Genomic DNA, 19,137 nt, shown 5'->3' with positions numbered 1-19,137 from the left:
GAATCTGCGAAACTTCTTTCAGTTGTTTAAGGAAATCTTTGTCCAGGGCTCCCACCATGACTCTCCCCTTTTCTGGCTTCCCCTCTGACCCTGGCTCATTAGCTCCCAATAAGCATGTTATCCACAATGCATTCGACCATTATTTCTTCTTTCCCCTCCTGGACATTTTTTTTTTAATAAAATGGCCATGGTCACTGTGCCATTGGTGACCCACTACATGGGTCAATGCACTGACCTCTTTGCATGGGTCTCCTGTCAAAGTTTGCAAGGGAAGTTCTGATCTCATCCACTCTGGGGACTCAGACAGAAGACAACTTTCTGATAGCCTTAGCATGAGAGAAGCAACAAGCTGCCAGAAGAGGACAGAGGCATTTCTGAATACACCCACAACCAGACCTTCGAGTACACAGAGCACATGTAGGGACTAGCAGTGGGACTGGGAATCACATTTACAAATGCAGGTATCCAAATTCAACTTGAGGTAACTAGAATTTGTGTATGTTCAGAAAGGGTAATATGTTCTCATGCTAAGGGCACTTTACAATACCCGGCACTGATAAAATGCTCTAATGAAATGCTCTCATGAAATCAGAACAAAATCTCCTGCTCATTAAGCTTATGGACTTCAACTGGGTAAAGAAGAAATAGAGGCAGAACATGACAATACTGTGGTATCACGATGATCATAAACAAACAAAAAAAAACCACAGAATTACAGAATAGGACAGGTTGGAAGGGACTCTGGATATCATGTGGTCCAAACGGCCTCTTCACGCAGAGTCAGCTAGAGCAGGTTGCCCAGGACCGTGTCCAGTCAGATTCTGAGCATCTCCTGGCGAGGTAGACTCCACAAACTCCCTCTTGTTCCAAAGTTCAGACATCTTCACAGTAAAGAAGTGTTTTCTTATGCTCAAGTAGAATTTCCTGTGTTTCAGGTGGTGTCCATTGCCTGTTGTTCTCAGCAAACCACCGAGAAGAGTCTGTGCCTGTCTTCTTTACACCCTCCTATTGGATAATCTGGTAAGATCCCCCTGGATCCTTCTCCAGACTAAACAATCATCTGAGCTCTCTCAGCCTCTCCTGTATGACATGTGCCTTAATCACCATTGTGGCCCTTCACTGGACTTATTGCAAGAAATCCATGCCTTGCTTGTACTGGAGCTGGACCCAGCACTCCGGAAGCGGCCTCATCAGTGCTCAGCTGAGGGGAAGGATCACCTTCCCCCACCTGCTGGTAACACTCTCCTAACACAGACCAGGATGCCACTGGCCTTCTTTGCCATGAAGGTGCATTGCTAGCCCATGTTCAGCTTGTCCATCAGGATGCCCAGGGTCTTCTCTGCAAAGCTGTTCTCTCTGTTCTCAGCACTCTGAGCTCAGCAGCTCAGCCAGTTTTCAATCCACCTTATTGTCCACTGACCTAGCCCATACTTTTTGTCTATGAGAATGTTATGGGAGACACAGTTAAAAGCCTTACTAAAGTCAAGGTAAACAACACCCACTCATCTCTTCTCATCCACCAAGCCAGTCACCTCATTGCAGAAGGCTGTCAGGTTGCTTAACTGTGATTTCTCCTTCATAAATCCATGATAACTATACCTGAACAACTGCCTGTCCTTTACGTGTCTGGAAATAGCACCCAGGATTAGTGGGGTGCTCCAACAGCTCCAACACCTTCCAATGGATCAAGATGAGGCAGACCACCTGTTGTTCCCCAAATTTGCTTTCTTGTCCTTCCTGAAGATAGGGGTGACATTTACTCTCTTCTCATCCTCTGGAACATCTCCCAGTCTCCACGATCTTTCAAAGACAACTTCAGAGTGGCTTCTCAGTGACATCAGCCAGCTCCCCCAGTACTTGTGAATGCCTCCCATCAGGTACCATGAACCTGTGTATATCCTTGTTGTTTAAGTGCTCCCTAACCTCCTCCAGGATCAGGAGAAGAACACAAAAGAGACTGTATGGGGAGAAGAGAGGAGGACATTTTTGCCTCACCAACTTGAAGACCTTTTACAACAAAATGACCAGTTGTGTGGACAAAGAGAGAACGGCAGATATAACACCCATTGACTTCAGCATGGATTCTGTCATTCTTTTCCAAGCCATTTTCATCTGGAAACTGAAAAAGTAGGGGCTGGAAGAATGGTCTGTTAGATGGACTGAAAACTGGCTGAACAGTTGAGGTCAAAGCATAGTTATTAATGGGTCAATGCCCAGTTCGTAGCTGGCAACAAGTGGACAACCCCAGAATTTGCCAATTTTATTTAGCATCTTCCTCAACAACCTTGGTGATGACAGAATGAACCCTTGGCAAATTTTCCAGTGACCCAAACTAGGGGCCCATGCTGACATTATGGGTGGTAGAGCTTCAAGCCAGAGAGACCAGGAGAAATGGAAAGATCTGGCTGACAGGAACCCAGGAAGATGAGCAAGGAGGAGTGAGACGTTCTGCAGTAGGAGCAGGATAACTGCATTGGTGAGGGGTGCCAGCCTGAATAGCAAGTCTGTGGAAAGAGATCTGGGGTTCAGTGGATGGCAGCTTGAACAAGGGCCAGTGAGGTGGCTCTCACCGCAAACAAGGCAAAGTGCAACCTGGACTGCTATTGGAAGGACTGTGGCCAGATGCCTGAGAGTGGTTATTTGTCCTGTTCATTCAGCTGCCAAATGAGGTTGCATCTGGAATTCAATGTCCCACTTCAGCTGCCTACTTAATGTGCATCACTTCAAAATTTTCATTAACAACTTAAATAGTGTGATAGAAGATTTAAAATATCTTCAGAGATCTCTAATTTGGAGGGGGACGCAGTGACCTTCTCAAACTGGAAAGACAGTCAAAAGTGAAAAAGATAACACAGCAGTACCATATATGACAGAGAAAATATGTATGTACAGATACGGCCACATAGTCCAGGCAGAAGTATAGCTGAAAATGGATTGAGAGTAGTAGATCACAAAGTGAATGGTGGTGTTATTATGAGAAAGATAGGGCTCATTCTAGACATCTATTAAAAGGTGCACCATATGTGATAAAATAGGAGCTAATTGCTCTGCTCCATATAGCATTTATAAGACTTCAGTTGAAATATCCAGTTTGGGGGACCAGAACTGAAAAAATGGAGAGTCCGCAAGCTTACAAGACTGATAAGATGTTCAGAAAACATCTCCAGTTATAAGAAAAGCTGAAGGATATGCAGTCACTTTCACTAAAAGAAAAAAAGAGAGGAAATCGGAAAGAGAAATTTGTAACATTTCAATACACAGAATAACATTTTATAGGAGAGGATTGTTAATTTCTGCTTCTTTCTGTAGGTGGTCTTGGATGACGACAACACCCATTGTTTGTTGAAAATCATGTTGAGTCTAAATTATTAGAAAAACTGGCACAGAAACGAGGGAGGACACGGAGACATCTCTGGGCATTCTCTGCAACAGGCTACACAAACATCATTCTGGGATGGTTTGGAAAGGTTTCATTCTGCTTCAGAGCAGAAGACTCATAGTGTAACATTTCTGAAAACTATCCAACGAAAGAAGCCAAATGCGCTCTGCTTCACTCAAGGAATGGTTTAATAGCCCCAGCAGATTTACAACACTATGCCTGTAACCCTACTAGGCACCTCCAAAATTCTGGGTCCTAAAAAAACAGTGAGTGATGACTTCCAGCCAGGGATTTGCAGCATGCAACTTGTCCATTTAAAAGAAGCATGCAAGTCCTCTCTTCTTGAACAGCAGCAGTCAAAAAGCATATAGGCAGCTAGCTCCCTGCACAACCCTTGGAAAGACTTCTTTGAGCTCACTTCAGCAACCACTGCTTTGTGCCACTGGTGCTCATCTTTGGGCCTCATTTGCTTCATTAGACTTCCTCAGCCCCTTTCCTGCCTTTGAAAACTCCCAGACTATACAGGGAAAGAGCCTCTTTTCCTCCAGGGTGCCACAAGCAGCTCCTGGCAATCACACCTGTGACTCCCTGGTCTTTGGTGCTCAGAAGTACCTGTTAAATGGGCATTTTTTTTCTTTTTAACCCCTAACCAGAGTGGCATAAGGCTGCTTGCCCAGCCCCTCCGGCCTGCAGCGGTGGGCGCTGGGGCCTGCTCTGGCTTGGCAGCACCGAGCGAGCTCGGAGCTTCACCTGCTCCCGAAACGGGAGCTCTTTGGGCGACCCCTTGGGCTCCCAGGCTTTGCAGGGAGGGTCACGCTGCCGCCTCGCGCTGACCACAGCTCGGGGGGACGCGGCGGCCGGGGCTCCACGGCCACAACGCACCTTGCTCTTTCTGCTCATTTCTGTCCAGTCGAATCCGGCGCTACGCGGAGCTGGCGCCCTGCTTGAATTCCCAGCAGAAAATCAAGTGTGTGCGTGAGGGGCCACTTTTAGCAGCCTCAAGCACTGATATCTATAACCTGCCTTCACATTTCTAAGCGCTTTTTTCCTTCTCTGTAGCAGTGTCATTGAACCTCACCGATGATAAGCAAATCTGACAACAAAATGAAGCCTAATTCTGAAATTAGATGCCTCTGCTGCTGATGTACATATGCTGGCCCTGAAGGAGCCCCAACAAAACATCCACTCTAGAAAAACACACACTCAGATGCAAAAGCACCTGATCATAGAATTATTATGGTTGGAAAAGACCTTCAAGATCATCAAGTCCAACCATAAAGCCATCACCACCCTGCCTGCTAAACCATGTCCCTAAGTGCTTCATCTACACGTTTCTTGAGCACTGAGAGGGATGGCGACTCCACCACTTCCCTGGGCAGCCTGTTCCAAGGCTTCACCACTCTTTCCATGTATATAAAAAATATATTTTTAATTCTCAACTGAAAACTGCTTTACTTGGAGTTACTGCATCTCCACAAGAAAATTGAAGAGCTAAACCAATAACCAATTTACACAAGCTGAGGAGCTAGCCAAACATTTAAAAACCAACCCAAGTTTTACTGGGCAAATCTGTATCCTTCCTAACAGTGACAGCAAAACAGAGAACAAACTTTAAAATGCCTTAGGGTCTAGTAGTAACCCTCGTAACTTAAGGGGGAAAGGAAGATTTATCACTAGCCCTTATTAGAAGAACCATGCACTTCTGAGAAAAAAAAAAAAAACACACACACATTCATATCCTTCCCAGTGTGTGAAACCACAGACACCTTCTACTCCCATTTCTCCAAAGGTGCTCAGCACCATGGCAATGTCCAAATGATACCCCCATACTTTAGAGCACCACTGTGAATAGCATGCTTATGGACAGCTGCACCCTTCCGCACATGGAAAAAAAAGGAGAGAAGCATTTGGGGGACAGATTTTTGAAAACGAGCCATGACAGAGGGCAAACAACTATTTCCAATTCCCGCTAGGGTTCATTATCTTTGGTGCAACATGCACACAACAGGGGAGAAATCTTGGTCCTATTCGTGCCAGATGATGAGAGTTTTTCTACTGATAAAATGGTGCCAAGATCCTTCCTCCTGATGCTAACTTTAGGGGAGGGCAGTTTGGCAATTTAGAAATTTTACACAATTTCAGCTCAGATGTTATTACATCCTTTGCATGGTAAAGTCTATGCTACCCAACTAATAAAGCCCTTAAGGCACTCGCAACCATGTTGTCAACAACGGCTTTGCCCATATCCGCGGCTGCTGCACACACGTTCTCTGAAAATGTAACCCATTAAGTACTAATGTTTAAAGTAGCAATTCACAAAGTGGAAAAATGCAGCACTTCAAGCGCACCAAACCAAGGGCAAACCTGTGAAGTCGTCGTGTGTTGGGTTTGCAAAGCCACAGTTAAATCTGGAATAACAAAACGCAAGCCTAGCACTGACTTGCATCTAGTTCCACTTCATCTGAACCAAGAGTTTGAATTAATTGTTTCATTTTGGCCTCCTATTAGTGATTAATGAAATTCTGTACTTGACATAAAGGAAGAAGTTTGCAAGAGAAGATGGCAGAGAACAGGTACTGTTATAGTAAAATCTATATTTTGCTGTACTGGATCAACAATGCTGACTACGATATTGCAAAGTCTAGAAGAAATTTTTCTACATGTTTTTTGACTGATACATTTATCAGCTAGATTCTTCTCAATATTCCACACAACCAAATCCTACGTCATTACTTCTTGCTGCAGTTGTGCATAAAGCCTCATATTCTAAACAAAGAGCTTTTAAAATAATTAAAAGTAGATGTATACTTTATAATCTTAGGCGAAGACTTGTGAAAGGCTTGCTCTGCTACCGTGCTGGGGACGAAGATTTTTAATTGAAATATGAGGTGACATATAGCCTCATTATTTGCCTTCATCCTGTACAGTCTAGCAATGCCTAGAATAAGATATTGCAGGACGGTGAGTTCAGAGACCCCCTTGGTGCCTCCCATACCGCTGCCCGCTGCGGCCACCCCGTCAGGAGCCTCGAGGCTCCTTCTTCACGAGGTCTCTCCATGGTATAAGGGATGAGTGTCTCTGTGCAGGGCTTGCTGCTCCAAGCCCTGTGCACCTTGCTGGGATGCAGAGAGGCCTTCAGGAGGCCTCCAGGAGGACCTGCACACCCTAACGGCCCAAGGCACACGCACGCTCACAAGTCACATCATACAAATAAACGCAGGTGCCAACACGTGAACGTGGAGCCTCTTCCCACCTGGCGTATTTCTGTCATATTGGAGGCAGAACACGGTCACCCCCAGCTTTCCTTTCTCATGCGTATTTCGCTCCTTTTTTCCCTTGCTGCAGTATTTGTGCCATCTATCTTGTCCTATATTCACTTTCCTTTTTTTTTCCTACTTTTGGGAAAAGCATCTAATATCCCTGTAGCATTAGTTTTTCTTTGTTAATGTCAAAAAATGTTAATCCGTGAAGACTTGCTTTCTAGATAATGTTAATTCAGCTGTCAGTTTTATAATAGGATTATGCTTTCCAGGATTTAAAAATCCCACTTGTTAGCTACAAAACAGACTTCTACTAACAGCTATAAAATCTAATTTAATCCCTATTGGCATTAACTAAATAGCTGAGGTATAATTTCTGCCTAGCTACACTTAACACCCCACTATTGCCATAAATATATAAAATTCCCTTTGAAGTTATAAAAGAAACTGTTCAGTAGGATAAATAGGGTCTCATGAGTCCAATCATATGCTATCTCCAAGGCATAACAAATGTTGTTTACATATTGTAAAGATTTTGTGGACAGTTTATTTAAATAGATTCACCCATGTTTACATGCGTTTTACATTAATTTGTCCTCTTTCTTAAGAAAAAAAAAGCACGCTTCATTATGATCTATATTTATTCTATGTAAAAATAATTGGTTAACAAGTGGGAGATTGGGTGTCCATGGAATCAAAGCTTAAAATATAACCAAATAACCTGCTTAAGCTGGAGGAAAATGCCAATTTGTTCAACATAGTTCCTTATAATGCACAATTCTATTGTGAAACGTGGGAATATCAAGTTCTCTCAAACTTGGCATAAGAGGAGCTACTTTGGGGCAATCTCAAGCAAGGAGGAGAGAATGAGCAAGCAACATTTTATAGCGATCTTAAAATGAGCAGCCATGATCTTTATAACCACCTGCTCCCGAATGTGCGGAGGAACAACACAAAGATTTAGGGCCTTCTGGAGCTCAGTAATCAGAAATGAAGAAAAATATTTACAATTCTTTTTCCCAAGCCTTGAAGAGATAATAACCAGCAAGTACATTGTTCTGGAGAGGATAACCTTGATACTCTGCAGAGAAAGAGAGCAAAAAGAGCTATTACGATGATACATGGTACATAACTGTGTTACGAAGCCATTCCGAAGTCGAAGCAGATATCTCAGAGCAACCAAGCTCCTCTAAAGATTGAAATCACCAGTAAAACACAGGAAACAGTAGGATTTTATCTATCCCTTCAGAAATGATGCAAAGTGCTAATCAGACTCCACAGTCAGCTTATCACTTTGTTATTGATGAACGAGAAGACAGACCATGATCTCCCGTGTGCTATTGGTAGCCAAATAAGAGATGAGCAACTTTGGCAGAGCAGCTGGCAATAACACCAAGATGTGCAGCGGGCTGGATTTGCAGATGTGTGTGTTTGCCTTGGGAGATGGAAATACAACACAGTTGGGCCAGGGCACTTAGATGTGCAAGCAGCCACACGTGTTCCTTACACATGTACAAAGTGCTGCCAAAACAACTTCCCAATGCTTGGCTAAATGTTTTCACTTAGCTGAAATGAAGTGGGGAAAGGGCATGTTTTCTGCTTCTTTGTAAAATAATTCCTTGGTTGGAAGTTCAAAACATGGGCATGACTATGTGTAAATTATCTGCACGGGCCAGGCCACATGGAGGGCTCTCGTGCTGCAGGGGACTGGGTAGCCAGCAGCACGAGGCAAGTTTGGATGTGAGTACACAAATTCCTCTATCCTGATTAATCATGGCATGTTAGTTATACTCTGAGAACTGTGTATCTTTTGGTCTATCCTGGGATGTCCATGCTCAGTGAATTCATAGCTCTGGATGCTCTCCAGTTTTGGTAATCCAGAGACATGGTTGCAGTCATAATCCTGGTGTTGACTCCCGTCGAACGGAGATAAATTACTCCACACTAAGTTGAAGGGATGTCATGGCATATGCTTAGCTGGTGGTGGGAAGAAAAAAAGGCTGGTCTTAGGTGGCTCTGTGCTGTGTTTTGGAAATGGTTTGCACGCAGCTAGCACAACACTTGCGTGCTGGTGCTGCAACATCAGGCATAGCAGGCTTTGCTTTCGCAGAATGTTTGAAGAATCAACAACTCAAAAAAAAAGGAGATAACATTTGAAATTTACTCATACGAAGAGAGTAACAAGAGAACGTTTGTTCCAGGAAAACCTGGGAAGTTTAGGAGATGGAAAGGTCTTCAGTTTGATGTATAGCGGCGTATATGAAGAAGAAACTCATACTGCTGAAGAGCCTAATCCTGAATTATTCATTTAGGTACAAATAACCCATTCAATGAGAAACACTGACTGCAGAACTGGCTTTTGAAGATGTACCATGGTAAATATCATTGATTCCTGTTAGCAGGACATGCACAGTGGAAGGAAATGAGACTTCTGCACAGGAACCAATGTTTATTTCCCACCACTGAATGCTAGGATCTGTGTCTCGGGACCATAGAGTCCCATAGGAGTGATAGATGAAACCAAGGACACAGTAGGTATCTTGACTCCAGCAAGATATTTACCATCTGGAAACTCTGGTCCAGCAGTTAGTTGCGCAGGTGTGCTGATGTGCCCGAGTGCAGTGGGCTACATACAGAGACTTGGAGTACTGTGAATTCTAACCATGCTGTACAAACATCAGCTGTAATATTTTACAGTATTGCCCCAAGTCTGTTAATATACCTCTGCCTGAAATTTCTGTTACTCCTGAGCCAAGACATCTTCCCTCAGTTTCTAGGCTCCATTCCGCTGGTAGAAACAGTTACATCTGGACATGCCCGAGTCAAACTTAATTGGATACATCTGAATCAGTGAAAAAGAAAGAACAAGCAATTCAAAGGCTCAGCTCAAAGAGACACAGGCCTTACTGAGCTCATTAAGAAGAAAATTGCTGAATATTGGGACTGTGCTTACTATTCCTCAAATATTTATGTAAGGAAGATGATTGGCTTGTAGTGTAAAACAACAGGAACAAAAAGTTTCATTGTCGCAGCTACCGCCCAGCAGTGGCAGTTCTTCCAGGACCATGGTGGGATTAATAAGGAAACGAAAACGCTTTACAACTTTCATAAAAATGTATATTCATCAGAACTCTTCAAGGATCAAAAAGGCCTTGCAGAGTTTCACTGTATACTTCAGCTTCCCTGCAATAAACCAGAGAGACTTCTGGACTCCCCAATTCCTACAGAAGAAATTTCCCAAGCTACTGAGACTTCTAATAATGGCAAGCCGCCAGGGAAAGCAGCATTCCCATTTTAATTTTGTGCATCTTTTGAAGAGAAGTCACCCCACTATGTGCCTGTGTACATTTAATCATTCTCTACACACTTTACCAGCAAGCCTTCTCCCCGTAGGAGGAATACAATTAGGTACAGTACTAATTTATTATAAATAAAGGAAAGGCCTGGTAAAATAACCTAGTTATCAATGTTTCATACAGCTGTGCCTATGAAGGTAACATTCTCACTATGAGACTGGAGAAAAAAGCGGCGGCACTGATAAATCCTAAACAAGTTGGCTTTATTAAAAAAAAAAACAAAAGATTATCATCACATAATACAGGAAAACTGTTGATTTTAATTGAAGTAGCCAGAGAGTTATGGAAACCAAACGCAGCTTTTTTTTTTTTTTTCCTACTGATACTGCAAAAGTCTTCAATAAGATCAATAAGGAAAGGCATTTCAAGCAGGCAAGTCTGGAATTTTTTTTGTATGCCACCCTGACCAATTTTATGTATTTATCTCCACCCTCAACTTTAGCCAAAGTGTTATTGCACATGCAGTAGCCTCTTCTCATCAGCGATGAGGACTGAGGGCAGAAGGCCTCCGCTTAGGGGGGAAATGGCAGGCGAGGCGACCGCTCTCCTCGCGGTGATGCCCGGCCGGGATCACGGGAGCGATGCCGACGGCTTCCCACGGGGAGACACCTCCACCCCACCTGCGGCTACGCGGATGATCTGCTCTCAGCTGCAGGGAACCCAGAGCCAGCTCTTACGTGGGCCTTATCCATCGTGGAATGGTTTGAAAAGTGGTCGGGCTTTAATCCTGTTTTTTAAAAACAGAGGATTCAAAGGAATTAATTGATTTTCTTGTTTCTTTCCACAGCGCGGCAATGATTTTCTAAGTGGCTGCTACAAGATATTAAGTAGGAAACAATTTATGCTATGACCCTAAGAGGCCATGCTGCACATAAGCAGAATAGGCCCTTCCCTCTCCATCTTCTTAGCCAAGTGGAGCTTCCTCTTATTTCTGAGGTTCCAGCATCCTCTCTCCCCTCTAACGGATGGGATAAGAGGGAAGCACATGGCCAAGGATGTTTTTTTCCCTACCTTCTGCTGTTCAAATACTAAAGAAGAGAGTAACTGTGTTCTGGAAGAGACGAAGTGGTGCAATCACAGCAAAAAGAGTTAGCAGCTCAACTCGTAATCAGCCCTACGTCCTTCTGTGGTACAACCCTGAATATCAATAAATTTTATTGGAGGAATGAAATCTTTTTAGTTGTAGAGGGACAACACTAAAACTTCCTATTTTCATGTCAGAGGACCCTACAGACCTTTTCTAACCATATATATACTTGAAGGGATTGTTTTTACATATTTACATAAAAAAGCACCAGCATAACTTCTACATGACAAATTTTTATGAGAGAGCGTGAGAAATAAATTCTTGTATATGGCTGGGTGGGATTTAACTCCCTAATATGAAACTCATGTGCTGCAGATCACGACATTGCTCCACAAAGTCTGCAGCCACGAACCTGAAGGAACATCATGAGGTTCTTGAGGTCCCCGAGCCTTGCATTAGTGTCACCTTCCTGCAAAGCTCACCCTGATGAGGCATACGGGGCTTTCAGCTCAATACACACTTCACACGTGTCAGAAATATATTTGCAGAGAGCTTGAGATCAAGACAGATGTTTAAGCTGATTCTGTAACTTTCAACAGAAGTACAGAAAGAAAGAGAAATTCTCATAAAGAAAGACAATTCCTCAATAAAGTGCACATTTATTTTTTACCAGAGACTGGTGCAGAATTTCATTTAAAAAAAAATATAGAGATACATATGGCCCAGAAGTTTTCATTACATTTTTTTTTCCCCCTTTCAACCCAGAAAGGTTGTTCTGTGGAAAAGAGAAGCATTTGTAAATACTAGTTGTAAATGCTGTCAAAGAAAAAGAAAGTTTGGTATTATGGAAACTTTCCAGCTCAACATTTTCTGACTGGAACATTTCAATTCTCATTTTGTAATGATTTTTCCTTTTCAAACATGTTTTTAACCTTATTTTATTTATTTTACAGAAGCTAACGATGGAGTGAAGATTTCTTTTTATAAAATATTTCTGACACAGGCTGGCCTAGTGGGACAGCTTAACGGAACTACAGGGTAAGGCTTCACACAGTAACAGCTCCAGTGGGTCTCCTGCTAGGCTAACCTGACAGCTTAGCATGTCACGGATGCCCTGAAGAATAGGGGACTCAGAAAAGGATCCTCCTGAAAAAACTCTCTCCTAGAAAACACACTAGTAAGGGCAGTAATATGAACTCTGCAGGGAGTAACAGTGGAATTTTGCTCTTGGAAAGCACTGACATAGAAGTCTTCCTTTCCCCAACAGGAGGTGGAAACTTTTCCACTCGTTTCTAGTTTGTTGGGTTGGAGCAGTTTTAGCAGGGAGGGCTGGCTTGGCTGTGGGTGCTCTGCCAACTCACCTGCCTCACAGGTGGCTCTCAGCGACTGCGTGTGCAAGGTTCAACTTTCTGTGCCTGATGCAGCCAACATTTTTTTTCTTGTTTCTAACAATCAAAATTAAAGAATGTTTTGGCCTTCTCCGTATACTTAACAGCTCTACAAGTGCCTGTTTATTAGCTTCTTGCTTCAACGTTGTTTCCCCTTACCTGGTCAAAGTAACCGCTAGAAAAAGATGGAAAAGGTGGCAGATCAACAGACAGCATCTGAAATTACAGCTCATGTGGTAGCTCATGAGGGTAAGAAATGAAGACACCATAATGTGCAGGCAGACTACGCTAAGCAAAAATGGGTTCTCTTGTTGGGTGTTCTCTAAGAGCTGTAACAGAACATACTTGGGGAAGGAAACTTCTTCCTAATTTTCTCTGAAAAAAAAACCCTATAAAATAAAGATTTAGAAAATAACTAATTTATAAAATTAAAGAGTTTTAATTTATGACCACAGCTTCTAATGCAGTTACTTCAGCCAGATGTTATCATTCTCAAGCGGCAAGTTCACAATTTTCCCTCTAAACGGGCACACAAATGGAACTGTTGACATTCCAGATTCTCCACTTCTTAAAATCTAATTTAGTCATAATACATACCAGACTTGTAAAATAAACTTGATAAGATATTGCTCAAAGTTGTTGTTTGGACTTCATGCAATAGAAGGCCTCCTGTATCCAGGCAAGTTTGGCCCACAGCACTGTGCCTACCAGTTTCTGACTTTCAAAAAAAAACCCCAGCATTTCTGCAGCAGCTTCAGGAAAGTTCATAACTATCACTGTTATTAATATAAAATACGTCAGTGAAAGTCAAATTCACTGGTAGTACTTCGTTTAAGAATAATTAATTAAAGAACAACCTGAGCGTGCTATGTTTCTGTGATTTTTTTTTCTCAGCTTCAGATGATCCATCCAAAGAGCCACTGAATACTCTATTTTAGTGCATGCTCCTGTCGTGTCTTTCACACCAAGTTTCTAACTTAACATTAACAAATGCAACCTTAAGAATAACTAGAATTTCAGCTTCACATTCTGAGAATCTAAATCTCCAAGTCTTACTGAGTATTTGTGGCAGATCTAAACATGAAATTCAACCTTTCAATCACTTTAAATTAAACTTTGCTATGCAAATATGGAAGCACAGAGACTACCTCAGGTTCAAAGGGTCTTTGGGAGACCCTCTCAAAGCAGAGAGGCTCAGCTCTACACCAGCAGCCTCTCGGTGACTCTAGCCAGCTCCCAACTCCATCAGCTCCCGCTCCGAGGACAACTTTCCTCTCCAAGTTTTGCCTCTGGCCACAGGAAGGCAACTGTAGGAGGCCAGAGAGCAGATGCCTGAGCAAGTACCGAGCTCTTCAGCCTCAGCCACAGCTTGCAGCACAAGGTCATTCAGCTCATGGAGCAAAGGAGCCACATTTTCCTCGGTCTTTTGCTGCTGCTGTGCTCATAGTAGCTTTTCTTGATGTCCTCCTCAGCCCTCACCAGCTTTGATTCCAGCCAAATTTTGACCTTCCTAACTGTGTCCCTACATGCCCAGACAACACTTAGGTGTTCCCTGTTGGAAGCCTGTCCCCACTTCTCTCTCCTGTCTGCTTCCTTCTGGCATGTAAGCTCAGTCAGGGGCTCATCTGCCATCTCAGGCTTCTATTACAGAAATTTCTCCTAATTTCTTTGAAATCTTACACCCAGTGGTGTAACTCCCCTTCGGTTCCATGGAGCTATAATGTTATAGCTATAAACGCTATTTAGAAATGACTACTATCAATTTTGTCACCTTGACCATAAAGTTTTGTTTTTCTGTCATTCACTATTACGGATAGATACTTCTGCTATAAATGATTTATTTCATATAATTAATCTGCACTTAAAAATACTAGAGTCTAACACACAACTGTGTCTTGTGTCATCCTATGGCAACAGCCTCCTAAATATGAACTAAACAATACTAAGTCACTGTGACAGCAGTGATAATTTTAGTCTTGTACATAGAATTTCAGCACTGATTTTTCCCCCCCGAATGTTCACTAGGAACATTTAGCAATGTTATTTTCACTTTCTAGAACTAAACTCTTAACACAGAAAGCATATAAACTTTGTATTTCTGAAAGACCTGTAAGGAGTTGAAGGTTAAAGATAGGACCGTTAAATACAGTCACTTTGAAAAGCACTAGTTCCCAAGACACAAAAAAAGAATAAAATTCCATTGAATTTTTTGAGACCACATGAGAAAACTTTCAAGATTATTTTCACAATTTCCAGGATAGCACATTTGTATTCAAACTCTAAAATAGACGAGAAAGCTTAAAAAATGGTGATGGTGTAATGGCATATTTCTCTCCTAGCTTGGAAGTACTTTTTATTAAGAAATATTCAGACAAGTTTCTGATATACATTGTTTAAGATGTGAAGCACCTTAAAGGGGGATGGTTATTTTGAGATTCTTACAAAATTTGCTTGCAAGCCTATCTATGAATGTATGTTAGGTGATTCTGTCTTCCTTAAAAAATTAAACATCAGCAAAACCAGCACTGATACTTAACACATCCACATTTATTTCCCACACTGCTCTCTCTGCCTTCTTTCTTGCAGCTCATTCAATCCAAGATGCCCTCCAAACCCTAGTGTACCAAAGGTCTAGCTTCTTCCTCCACAGACATCCCTAGCAGCATTACATAAAATGAGTATAACCATACCGCTCAATACGGTAAATCTTTCCAAACACCCAAGGACTCAAAACCACACACAGTTGCTCACAACCTGCACTTGCTTTTGTTTCAACAACAAAATTCCCATCTGGTGATTCTAAACTCTTTCATTTTGGCTTTTCTTCTCAGAGTCTATTTCCTCCTCTTCTGTAATAAATAGGGAGCAGTAATAACAACAACAATAAATCCCACTCTTCCTCAGTAAGTGCTTATGCCCAGCTCTGTATTCCTTCAGTAAGTCACTTCCACATATTCACCCAAGATCTCTTTCAATTCCGGGCAACCAGGTTTCCCAACACTTCCACAAAGCTAATTAATGTTACATTACTTTGTATATCTTAGAATTTGTCTTGGGTCTCTCTGGATGCCACCTCCCCAAGGCAAAGGAAATGTCTTTCCACATGTTCTGTTTAGTGCTGATGGTATGCCACAAATAAATTTTTAATTACCTTTCTGTTGAGAGCCACACCGTCTTCGCAGTCCAGCACCGCACAGTCTACATGTAGGGAAGGGATTTTTCGTATCTTCTTTTCATCATCTGCAGGTACATACAGCACAGCTCGCCTGGGAACGTACTTGTGAGATGATGCAAAGTGATAACTAAGCTTTGGAACACCAGCTGGCAGAGCAGAATTCACCCTGTAAAGGATACCGTTGAAATTAGGCTCTTGTCTACAACGCTGGAAAGAAAACCTGACTATATTTTACAAGGGAAACATTCCTGCCTAGATAGTTGCTGGTTTGGGGGTTTGTTTGTTTTTCCCCCTTGGGAAACACCTAGATGGGGAGGCAGGAGTATGACAGTTAATCAGCATATAAAAACCCAAACCACCACGTACAATGGAAGTCGCACTCAGAACTGCAAAAGCACCAGGGCTGGAGGTACAGCCCCAACTCCACGCTGGGCAGCCACTGAATGCGAGAGGTTTCTCCCCTCACAGAAAGGGGTTTGGGTGGCGGCGCGGGGAAAACACGAGAAAAGCAAGAACCAAAACCCCTTAATGTGGAAGCTCATTAATCCCAATGCGTCTTCTCAGAAGCCTTCAGACCCACAGCCCAGACCTTTATCGACAGCACTCATAAATCCAGCAGTGTTTTTGGCAGGTGCTCGGCCGTGGTGACTTTTCGCGTTAATAAATGGCTCGTGCTCCTTCTCTGCATAGGCCGAGCTCTGGGGCACCGTGTGGTCGTATCCGAGTGCATTGGGCACTCCGCATCCATGTTTCTCCATCATCGGGACCGGTGCACTCGGAGGCAGCTGAGCTGCCCAGGAGCACAGCCTGGAGCGCACCCAGGAGTTAATCCTGCTCCGTCATTACAAATCATGAGGAATAAAATCGCAGAGGGTATCGCCATGGTTCACAGCCTTTCTAAAAACCCTTCCCTGCTCCTGGTCCTACCACTTTACACCGTAACCCCCCCAGGCCTATTCTGCTATACCAAAAATGAGGCTAAAAGAACACAATTTGCCTTCATACGCAGGGCACCAGTCACTTACGGCACAAATAATCCTACCAGCCAACACCATCACGCATTATCATGCCCATTATTCAGCACTTTGAATAATGCAAAGCTTTTCTAGCAGCGCACTCAATGTGTCATTATCACATCACGTCAGGGACCCATGCATTTTCCTATGCCCCTCTTAATAATCTTTCCCCGGTCGCTACATTTTGGATGACACATGGCTGCATGTGCCAACTGGGTTTTCTTCAAAGCGAGCACGACGAACCCTCTCAAACGCTTGGAAATGAGTTCAGTCAATGTAAATCAGGGACAACGCGATGCATTGCCGACAGGCCGCTATGATAGCGGCCTTTCTAAATCAACCCTTTCCCAGGATTTTCCTCCCTATAGATTTAGCATCCTGGAAGCAAAATACAGATGTGGTTTTAAAAATAGAAGGAAAGCTTTTACCACATTCTGTCCTAGGAAATTAAGCTGAAAATGGCAACTACTCCACTACCTCCTCTGCCAGGTCTGTGTGTCCTGGGTGGACCCACAACTGCCTGCTGCGTGTTCGTGCTTGTAACATGACTAGCGATGCCCAATGTGGCCTCCTCAACAAGGCAGTTCTGCTGTTAAACAACAGTGAGGCAAGGGCCAGTGCTACTCTTATTGATAAATGCTCTTCACCTCTCAGTGCAGCAACTCTTGAGTTACACGTGGTGGCGATCCCGACCCTTGGTACCTGGGAAACACACAGCTGAGACCCACCAAGTCTCCACCAAGTGCACTGCTCGCCCCGCTCCCACGAACCAGCTCACACTCCTGGCCCTGCGTGGGAGCGGGGATGGCAACGCAACTCGTGGCAACTGGCGTTAATTCCAACTAATCCCATTTTCTTGCAGTACCCTTTGGGGGAGCAAGGAGGAGGAGTGGGAGAGAAGGGTAGCTCAAATGGAAATAGGAGGGTCTTTCTTCCGTGTGACACAGAGGTCAGCGAGGAAGCCTGCAGTCCTCCACTAAACATGTATGAGGGGACTAAAGTGATTAGCTTCTAATCTCCTTCTCTGATGGCTTCAACACGGTCATTCCCCAAAGCACAAAGGACTCAAAGATCCGGGTCCATTAATAGTTAACTCCAGCACTGAGGACAGGGGCCCCTGAAGCACCCTTAATGACGGCCTCTGCCCCTAACCTGGAAGACAGGACCGAAACCCTAATCTCAGAGCACACAGAGCCAAGATACATCTCCTGCCAGACGCGTTGCCCAAGACTTCTCCCGGCCTGTTTCAAACCAAAGGCTGTTTGAGCAGCTGTTTTCCCTTTGAGTCCTGCAAGCCCCACTCCGGTTACCTGGCATTGACTCTCCAAATAACAAGCACCATGGCCCAGAGACATTTTGTGGGTGAAACTGCTGTTAACTTTGGACCAGATGTAGAAATCAGGAGCCAGCTGTCCCCTTAAGACACCTAAACTTTCCTTTCAACAGTAGGATGACTTCCCAGCAAACCAGCTATTCCTAAGGAAGTGATGGATGTAATCCATGCAAATACCATCACCTGATGGGCTCAATATTTTAAATGCTATCAGTCAGTGGCCACCACTATTTCTTCCTTAGCTAAGCAACTTTGTAGCCCCCCTAGGCCCAAAAATGGGTTTTTCAGGATGCAGATTATAAGAGCATAATGTCGATTTGCCAAAATATTATCATGGAACAGTTCAGCAAATCTAAAAAGTAATCTTTTTTTTTTTTTTTTTCAAAGGGAGTGGCAAAAAGCAAAGTGCAGAGTGTGTGTCAGCTGACCAGCACGGCATCTCCCCCCTTTAAAACAACAAGCTCCACAAACACAAGTGGAAAATAAGTTTCCAACAAGTATGCTTGGGTATGACTCCCAAATAGGTATGACCAGTCTATTTTCATAGACTGTTATTTTGACACACATTCTTAAAAATTCCTCTTCCACTCTCACTATGTTATCAAAAGAAAAAAAGAAAATGTAGAGGAAAAAGTAGACCTAGCTAGAAGCCCATTTACCTACTCTTTTTCAAACACAGTGGCAAAGCCCAGGGTGCTGGAGATATTAACAACTAGCCACTCTCAGTAGCAAACACTATTCTGATTATCTTGACTTCTTCTGTATTTGATAGAATAAAAACGTTTCTAGCAGTTACTTTTTTTTTAGAAGAAAAGCAAAAACCAAAAAAAAACCCTAAAAAACAGCACCACCATCTGAATTACATTGGTAACCCCATGCCACGGAAAATAGTACATATATTTCCTGACTGCAACTATTTTAATGATTCAAACTAAGCTTGAATGTGCTTGGAACTAAATTAATGGACATAAGCCAAGCGAATTTGGTAAGACAATGTGTTTTGCTTTAAGTGCTGTAAGTTAAAATGAGGACTAGACTACTGGGTAAAGCTCATTAAATTGTTTTACAGCAGCTTATTTTCATTCATAGCAGCTAGGAGCACGTTGAGTGCTCTTGGGGTCTTGAAAATGAATCTACATTTCTTCAGCAAACATAACATTCTACTTAAATCTTTCTCAAGTATATAAAAACAGTTGGCAAAAT

The 19,137-nt window shown here is 43.0% G+C and overlaps 1 protein-coding gene across 1 annotated transcript in view; it reads right to left on the bottom strand.

The window, feature by feature from the left end:
- CLYBL (citramalyl-CoA lyase) overlaps positions 1–19,137 on the bottom strand; it is a 157,916-nt gene that overhangs the window by 61,835 nt on the left and 76,944 nt on the right. Inside the window, exon 2 of the mRNA XM_088523341.1 lies at positions 15,562–15,751. Within this exon, the coding sequence (XP_088379467.1) occupies positions 15,562–15,751 (190 nt within the window). The remainder of the gene's footprint in view (positions 1–15,561; positions 15,752–19,137) is intronic.

The sequence above is a fragment of the Tinamus guttatus genome, unplaced genomic scaffold (assembly GCF_059628265.1).
Source record: "Tinamus guttatus ecotype Peru unplaced genomic scaffold, ASM5962826v1 Tinamus_guttatus_pri_ptg000180l, whole genome shotgun sequence".
Classification (NCBI taxonomy): Eukaryota; Metazoa; Chordata; class Aves; order Tinamiformes; family Tinamidae; genus Tinamus; species Tinamus guttatus.
Note: the sequence above shows the minus strand (reverse complement) of the source record. Positions and strands in the feature narration are given on the sequence as shown.